Source organism: Chelonoidis abingdonii, chromosome 4 (genome assembly GCF_003597395.2).
Source record: "Chelonoidis abingdonii isolate Lonesome George chromosome 4, CheloAbing_2.0, whole genome shotgun sequence".
NCBI classification, from domain to species: Eukaryota; Metazoa; Chordata; order Testudines; family Testudinidae; genus Chelonoidis; species Chelonoidis abingdonii.
Window position 1 is genome coordinate 107,552,669 of NC_133772.1, and position 9,274 is coordinate 107,561,942.

Genomic DNA, 9,274 nt, shown 5'->3' on the forward strand with positions numbered 1-9,274 from the left:
TGCTTGGACAAATTAAATTGCACTTTAATTTCCCCTTAGTTTGTCAGTGCCTATTCTTTTAAGATTGACCCTGTTACCACTGTCCATCGGCAGAGCAACGAGGAGAGGTTTTAGGGGTAAAGGTTTAGTACAGAGAGCCACGCGTGTTAACGTCTCTCGCGGCTCTGATGTGAAACTCCTCACTCTGGCAGCATTTACTCTGCAACTAGCCTCAGCGAACTTGTGTAGATGATGTATATCTTGCTCTGTCAAATATGCCTCTATTTTCTATGCAAGATGTACAGGTCCCTTCCGGGCTATTTACTCGGACAAAGCTCCTGGTGAAGCGAAAAGCGAGTTTTGTCTGAATCAGGACAACAGGACTGGCCTAATATTTTAGGAATCTTTCCCAAGATTCTTCGGAGGGCAACTGCTTGCGTTTGAAAATGAATAAATCCAATGGCATAATGCCATTTGTATGTTACAATAAGATGTATTCGTTTGTCCTTACACATTTTCATCTCTGTGGTTAGCAAAGGAAAGCGCACTTATTTTTGATAATCCTTTCATACTAAAATATTACAAATATACAGTGAGCTGTAAATATACTTCTGAAGATTTGCTTGAAATCCTGAGACGCTATAGCCTGGATCCTGTTTTGGAAAAAACATGATGGAAATTGGTGAAAATATGTCTGTGCAAATGAGACTGAATTGCAATAGGTATCATACTCTGTAGCTGGAAACAGAGATAGGTAAAACCTACTCGCGAAATAACAAGCATTTAGTACATTAAAGAAACACGAGACCTCATTAGACTCCAAAAATAATAGCCCCAAGTGAATGTACAATAGACTAATTTAAAAAGGATTTGGGGGTGGGTGGGTGGTCAGGTATAATAACGTCACCAGCTTTAAAGTTAGGTGTTTGTAGCAAACTTTGTGTTTTACTGGAGCGTGAGGGTCAAGTATAATGACAAACGTAATTTATTTAGCACATTTAAGAGAATCTTACTGTTCATCACACAACTGATAAGCTAAAGAAAGGTGAGATCGAATGTTCAAAAAGACACTTGACCTGACGGATTTTATTTGCCAAAAAAAATCAAAAATTGGTTTATTAGTCACTGAAAGAATAATCTGTTTTAAAATAAACTATTTTAGGTACAAACCACTATTGTATGTATTTATTTTACAAATCGCCTTTCGAATGGAAACAGGAGTCGCATAGGATTTAAAAATATAATTGTTTTCTCATCCATCCTCTAAAACGGATGCCCTCAAAGGAAAACAAAACACATCCCTGACTAGCCATGCAGTGCTTGAATAAAACAAAACAGCCCTAGATTGCGTCCCAAATACCAGTCTACACTGATGTGGATTCGCCTCCCTTGTGGATCCACCTGCAGTTTCATCCCAGATTCTTGATGTAGGAGCTTGGGGCAACGAATTCGCTTGATTCTTTATTTGTTTGTTCTCAGTTCAGCTCAGGAAGGTTAGGCAGCATCACCAGTTCCAGGAGACTATTGCAGGGTGCGCTAAGCGCTGGTAGGCAGGGCAGAGGCTCAGGGCAGCGGCGGAGCTGGGATGGAAGGCTTGGTACCCTTGGATTGTGAAAGCAGTTTGTGTGTGGCAGCCCAACTTGTCCTGTGCCGCGCCCGCTCCCGGGCTGGTGGTACAGGTCTGGCACGGTTTGCCATCCCTGACCAGCACTGGCACCACGACTCTCCGGAGCAGAGGGGGCTGGCTGAGTTCGGTGCCGCAGGACCCCTCCGCTTTAGCCCTTTTCATTTTGTACCTGTGGTTCTGGAACCAGATCTTTACTTGCGTGGGGGTCAGGCTGAGCAAATGAGCCAACTGCTCCCGTTCCGGGGCCGAGAGGTACCTCTGTTGCCGGAACCGCCTCTCCAGCTCCAGGGTCTGCGCCTTGGAGAAGAGCACTCGCCTCTTTTTCTTTTTCTCAGTTTCCGGGCCCTGGGGCTGGTGCGATCTTTGGGTGGAATCGGGTAAACTCGTTTCTGGACCGCTCTCATCAGAAGCTGGGGAGAGCAATAACAGTGGCACGGTTAGAGGGAGAGCCACGAGTCGCCACCACCAGGATCGGGTATCGATTGCCCCAGGGATGCTGGTGTGAGCAAGGTGCTCCTGGGTCATTCTAATTGGAACAGTGAAAGCCACCGTTGTTTAAAAGCCCGAAAGACTTCTAATAGAAAACAGGAGAGTCGATCTAAAATCCCGATTTGGGAACAAATTAAACCTAAAAGCCAGGATTGCCTAGTGTGTCCACGTATAGCAGCTGTATTATGTGCAAGATCGAATCTCTGTCTGTACAGTATGTAAACTCTGCAGAGGTCACTATGATGTGTATAGCGGTATGCCGTAAGGTTATTACAACAGATACCCTCTTTCTTTCAATAATTGTTGTCCCTGTATCTCTTTTCTTCAGCAGCTCCGTTACTTTAATATGAAGCATGGGTCGGGGGGATACGTTCATTTTGATGATACCTGCATAGACGTTACACAATCTATCACAGTTACAGCTTAATAATAAATACACGCATACTTGTAAAGATGCGTATTTCTACCCTCACCTGGCTTCTATTAGGCTACCCCCTGTTTCTATGTTGTACGTGGATATAGACTGAATCTTAGAGCACGTGTATTAGAATTGGAATCTCCCCACTACATATCGAATTGCAACAGGAAAAGAGAAGGACAATTCTGATCAACTTTAAAGCTTACAGTGTATATAGGTGAGCAGTCACCTCCATATATTAGTGCACCTATAAACATATCTGTCTTTAGCTTTAATTCTCTATATCTACCTATATGCCCTTAAGCGTGTTGTCGGCATTTCCCTGCCGGTTCATTGCTGCGATTCAATCTGTGTTCTCCAAGGAATCCCGTCTGGCTCCCGCGGAGCGCGGGATTGGCCCAGGTAAAAAGGTATTTTACGCTTGCGAAGTCCTGTTTCTTTCATACTCACACAGATAATGGTTTCTGTCGCTTTCGATCCATTCCCCGTACGGCGAGCTGGCGTACTTCCCAGACGGGCGGCGATCCGAGTCCTGCTTGCCGCTGCTGTTAGCATCCTGCTCCGGTAAATCCAAAATGCTCCTCACCGTAAAATTGATCCTGCCAGCTGTGGCCATTGTAGGGTCGGCCGCCTTTGCCACAATCTCTCCCGGAGCTACCAACTAACTGCGCCAAGCTATTCGGGAACCCGCAGGCTCAAGGAGATACTCGCTCCATTCCAGCCGAAGCCCAAATATTAGGGTCGTTTACAGAGGTGCCCTGTTTATATAAACAGTCCACCCCGCTGCAAACACTGCCCGCTTTCAAACCGTCCCTGTCTAGGGGATGCTAAGTACCTGCATTAGTCAAGTGATGAAGCTCTAATGGGAGTAGGTGTAACCCCGCGGAGAGAATAACCCGTTACCTCCCAAAGACAGCAGGAAACGGGCTTCATCATTACATATTCTGTCTGATTAGCCCAAAGTGGGGACAGATAATGGTAATTGTTAGCAGTGAATAACATCTTGGGTGGTATGTGGTGACCAACAACCGCCCCCCTCCATCCACCACCAAAGCCACCACCGTCCCTGCTAGCGCAGTAACATCCACAGAGCTTGGCCAGCCCCCACGACCGCCCCAGCCAGGAATTTATTCATTATTGGTTTTATTCCTGGCCTTCATTTGGCTCGTTCGCCGCAGCACACGGAGCTAGCCCCCATGCCCCTGGCAGCTTTGCTAAGCCATGGGGCTCTTTCACACCTCGAGCCGTTTGTTTCCACTAGAAAAATGGGTCCGTTCTAGGAAACACCTTCACTCCCGTCAGGGCTGGATTTGGATGTCTGCTCCGACCTTTCCAGGGGGTCGTGTAAACTTGGGGGGCGCGCAGAATCTTTCCCGAGACATAGCCAGTTCAGACAACGAAGAGCTACTTTTAGCATCATGTGACGCTGCAGCGCCCCATGGTCGGATCTCTCACGCCAGGCTTGGCAGTGACCGAAATCCCTGCCGCCGGGAAAGCGAGAGAAGCGAGCAGGCGTGGGTGGGGTGGGGTTGTTCCGGATGGACACAGTTTAAAAGGGACGGGGCCAAGCTAAATCGCAGGAGCAAACTCTCGCTCTGAAGCAGGTCTGTTCTGAGGCACGCAGCAGGGCGAGGCACTAAAACGCAGCGGTTTCATCTGACAGATCGAGTTCCTGGTGTGTGTGAAACTCTTGGTACGTTAGGAATTTTCTTTGGCCGCCACCCTGCAAGGCTGAAGTCATCGGGAGTGTTTTCAATCGATTTCAGTGTATCGGCCTTGAAAAGGCTTCAGTGTAGGAGGCAAACGTAGCCTTTTCATACCTACATTCAGTGTTCAATGTAGCCTTTTCATGTAGCCATTCCCTTAGCAGGTATCGATCAAGCCAGCGGGCATTGTCTAACTTTGTGCAAACTGGTATTTTGAGAGAGGCTTTAGGTTCAAAAAAGAGGAGAATCAGTTTTTCCTACGTTAAATAGCAATATTCCAGGCCTGAGGCTGTAGTCTTTGAACTGCATGATCGAGCCATAAATAATCGATGCTCACCAGTTGGGGGTCCGTCCGCCACCCCCCGTTTTTGGTTTAAATCGGTGGGATTATTCCTCGTATTTCCATATCGTCAAACCAAGCGATGGTGGCTTGCTCCCCAGCCAGCGCAATCCCACGTGGCTGTGAGTCACGAACAGCTCTCCCCGCCTATGACGAGTTTATCTCCCAGCGATCCCCATCCTTTGGAGCTGGCGTCGCACCAGGGACTGGGAGCCCTATAGAAATAAACGTACAAGTCTGGTTCCTGGTAAATAGAGGCCACAGGAGCCCTTTATGAAAGGCGACCTTTCCTTTCCCAAGCAGCGCTCCTTTCATTTGGACCGCGTCAAAAGTACAAACAAAGCAGCAAGATGGGTTAAAAAGTGAGTTCCGGGTTATGCTTGTGAAACATACACGGTCATATTTACATACCAGTTTGATCTCTGGCTTGTAATGTTTCCAATGTGCCTGTATACACACCAAACAAATGCTCCACTGCCCATGAACCCCCACCCCACTGCTCCGGGTATCGCTTCTGGAACTAGTCACACTAGATGGGGAAAATGTAAATAGAGCGATAATGGCAGGGGAACGAGACAGATTTATATCTGACAGATTTGTGGGCTAGATGAACAGGGCTCAAAGCTCCCTTTGGCCAACTTCCTGCATATTTCTTGGAGACTGGACAGGCTCCATATAAAAGATTCCCAGGCCATGATTATTGGAGCCACCTATCAAGCGTGCCTGGTGACAGTAGTTATCTCCCCTGTTCCGAGATCAGCCTCCCAAACGTCCTGGGTGGTCGGACCGAGGGGAACACAAATACATGCCAACTGCTAGCCTGTGAACAAAGGGGAAATGTAGCCCTATGTCCTGGACCTGTTGGAAGCATTTGTTCCAGTCAAGATTTTGCATTTGTTCAGATCTGGAATAATAGGTGATTGACGCCTCCTCACAATGTTCTTTAACTCCCCGGGATAAATCGGAGCTTGTTTCTTGTTGTCATGGTTTTCAATGGGGTTCAATGGGATTTGAACCACTATCGACTCTGCTTTACGTCTACTGCAGCCTAGTCCATTCAAATTTATTAGTTATGTCTTTTTAAATGAGATTAAATTGAAATGCCTTGCTTTCCCTTCACGGAACAGCTCATTCCTAGATAGGTGGCCCTGTATCTCCTAATCATTTTAATCCCAGCCGAGATCCATAAACTGCACTCGACAAGGTATGTATAGTATAATGTGTATTGTATTGTGCCGCTCCCGAGCTATGACTGATAACAGCTTACTGGTAGTTTGTAAAGGATTCAGATCCCTTTGCAAACAAAGCAATGAGATTATACTAAAAGCATATTTAATATGTGGGGCCCTGGGGCCATACAGAGGCAACCAGCAGTGCAAGTACCACTGAAGCGAGGCAATATGTTGAATTGGAGTTGTAAAGCCCCCTCGTCCCCCAAATAAAAGACACCGAAAAGTACTTATTAATATCTCGCCCCCAATGCAAACATATTCTTACTGCGCTGGGGTTTTTTGGAGTTCACAGAGGCACACATTTGTACTGTAGTCAAGGTGGCTCTTAAATGAAGTTTGCCAAGCACCCTCTAAAGAAAGTGTAAAAAACTTTGTGAGGGAAAAGAGTCAGGATGAGAGAAAGAAAGTCTCTACTTCAGTGACCTCTCTTAGCCTTTTAATCTATTTAACATCCTAAGCCCACACTGCTGTGTAGAAATAAGTAAATGGTACTCTTCAAGCCTTAAGAGCTCTTCAGCATCAAATATTTGCTCTTACTCTTAGAGTTTTCTCAAATAGCACAAGAAACGGTCTCCCTATAACAGTTGAACTGTCTAAATATACCTACCTTTTGTTATCTCTGCGGAATATTTGGTTTCAAAGGAAAATGTAATAACCTCAAGTGTATTATGGCTTGTTTTGATTGGGAATCTACTTGGATACATTTTAAATTCCGCGTCTCTCTCCCTTAGTTTTAATGTCTCCTATCTCAGATTTCCACCTTCAACTAGAATACCTATTTCATGAGCATTTAAACCACCGAGATATATATCCATTTAGAAGTTCTTAATGTCTGCAGGTGTCGGTTCCCTTAAACAACGCTGCTAATCAGTGGTCATTTGGCAAATGGCGAGATCAAATTCTTTGATCGAGATGTATTGTATCGAATAGTCACTTTCAGAATCAGGTGGGACGTTTTTCAAGAAGTGACGCAGGTTGAACAGTGCGTAATATTCCTAGTAACTCAATTATTGTGTATAAAGCACAAGTGACTTTGTTTATAGTTACTATTAATAAAGACACTTATCCGTAAAGTTACACTGCCAATTCCCAAGTCTCTGTAACTGCAACTTGCATAACGCTAGACATTTTGTATGCCCCGTATATACAGAAAATACTATATAATCGTATCACATAATACGAACATAGGATTTATATTTCTCTAGGTACGTACACACACACTGTATCATGCCTATGTGCGTTTACACGCTCTGTGTACGTGTACATAAAAACACATATATTCTTTGTAGAATCGATGTCTAATTCCCTTCATGGTGTCCAGGTAAAGAACCCGAGCCTGCTCTCGTTAAAATCAATGGCTAAATTTACATTGACTCCAACAGGAGTAGCAACAGTCCCAAAATTTAGGTTATAGTTTGCACGAATTCCTCTACTCCTCTCTCAGGCTTCATGAAAAAGCTATTTGCATTCTGAGTTGTCTGACCAGTCATTTCACTAAAAAACATGCGATCCACTTGGTATCATCGTAAATTTTCGTGCACATAATTCAATTAAAATAATGTTTCCTGAGGCGATGTTTATTTGTATTGTTTATTCTTATTTCCATTGTTCATTTATTCCAAGAACATGGTTTTCCTGTGGGTCTAAGAAGCGCCTTCCTTTACTTAAGTATCGAGCTATTTTTAAGTAATTACTGCTCGATGCAGTCTTGAGAAGATTTAGGAACATCCACAGAAAATTCCATTACGAATGTGTCCCAAATAAATGAAAGTTGTGCATCCTGTTACAGCTGTTGGGATCTATATTGAATTGAAGGGACTTTCCTCTAGGCGTGTGCATTCTGGATTTTAAAATGTTTGCTGGTAAACCAGTGTCTTACGACTGTGTTATACTCTTCCTGCATACTGTATTGGAAAAGAGGTAACATTATAGATCCCTTCTAGTGAATTCGATCAAGAGCTGACAATTTGTTCGAACCCGTTTTTACTCAGGCTTCAAATGAAAGAGCTTACGAAAAATCTATCAGAAAATAAAAATAAAAATACGCAATTTTGGAAGGCGAACGATCATGATTTTTCTAAAAACCGAAGCCATGCTGGCGAAGGGAAACGCGCTTTGTACTGTAAAGCTTTTGCTGTGAGAGCTCAGAGGAGTCTTTGCCGCATTCAGTCAATCCCCATTGACTTCCCTAGGCGTTTTGGTTTGCAGAATCAGGTGCCGCCTCAGCTGCTAAAAAAAGAGAGCGAGAGAACGTGCTATTTATATACTCTCTCACATACACTTTTCTTCTCTGTTCTAGTGCTAAGTAAGTAGCACTGGGCTGACCATGCACCTAACTTGCAATCTTCCAAGGCCATGGTAAAAATTATTCATACCACCTGAGAAAATATGGGATGCTTTACTTTTTTGAAAGAAGCCATTTATTTTGCTCAGTGGAGTATTGCAAAGCAGGCTGAGTAAATCAATGCATCTGGGATGCTGAAATGAGCATTTTTTCTCAAGTAGTTAGTTGTGTCTCCACCTCAGACTAAAAAAGAAATGTTATTTTGGTTCTGGCTGAAATATCCACATTGTTCATTATGACATTCCAGTGCAACCCTGGCTCAGACAGAAATGGGCAGGACTGGAAATGTGACAAGAAACACTCTTCTTGTGAGGATCCCAGTCAATTTTGCAGACCAAATACATTGGCATACTTTAGAGAAAGTTTGGTTAGGCATCTGAAGTGAGTGAGGTTCCCTCTCAATGGTTTACTCCCATTTCTGAGAGACATGCACTAGAATTTTTTTTTTTCAGGGAAGTTCTATGGTCTGTGATACACTCGGGGTTAGACTAAATTTTCACAATGGTCCCTTCTGGCTTTGGAGTCTCTGAATGCAGTGCAGTATTTGGGAGTGCTACACTGCCAGAGATGCCCTAATTGGGCTGAGATGATAATCCAAGGTTCTTGCCCACTTCTGATTGCTCCCCAGGAACAAGTTAAAGGTCCCATGGCTAGTATTCTCAGTGCCAGAGATGAGCACTTGGACCTCATATTCTCTTTATTATGGCTACATTAATTTGTTTCATTTATTTGTGTCATGGCAGTATCTATAGACACCAATTGAGGTCATGGTCCCATGGTTCTAGATGTTGTACATATACATATCAAGGGACAGTCTCAGCCGCAAAGAATTTACAGCTTAAATAGGTAAGAAAAAAGTAGGAGAAAGTAAATATTATTACCACATTTGGCAGATGGGGAGCTGGGGCATATATGTTATGACTTGCTTAATATCATGAAGGAAGTCTGGAGCAGAACCAGAAAATGAACAAAGATCTTTTGACTCCCTGGTCAGAACCTTAACTGTAAACCATCCTTTCTCTTGTGCTGTGACAGATTTTAATGTTCAGAGCTGTATATGATATATTATTGAGAGTGTATTGGCTGCTCCCTTTGCTTGTACAGTCCATTTATTACCACTGTTCAGCTCTTTATTAAGG

At 44.0% G+C, this 9,274-nt stretch overlaps 1 protein-coding gene across 1 annotated transcript; it reads right to left on the reverse strand.

The window, feature by feature from the left end:
- Positions 1-1,132: 1,132 nt before the first annotated feature.
- Positions 1,133-3,533, reverse strand: NKX2-8 (NK2 homeobox 8). Its single transcript, XM_032789957.2, has 2 exons — positions 2,964-3,533; positions 1,133-2,016 (listed from the first exon to the last, which is right to left on the reverse strand). Exons 1-2 carry the CDS (start codon positions 3,127-3,129, stop codon positions 1,484-1,486), a joined length of 699 nt encoding a protein of 232 aa, XP_032645848.1. The 5' UTR covers positions 3,130-3,533; the 3' UTR covers positions 1,133-1,483.
- Between the last annotated feature and the right edge of the window lie 5,741 nt (positions 3,534-9,274).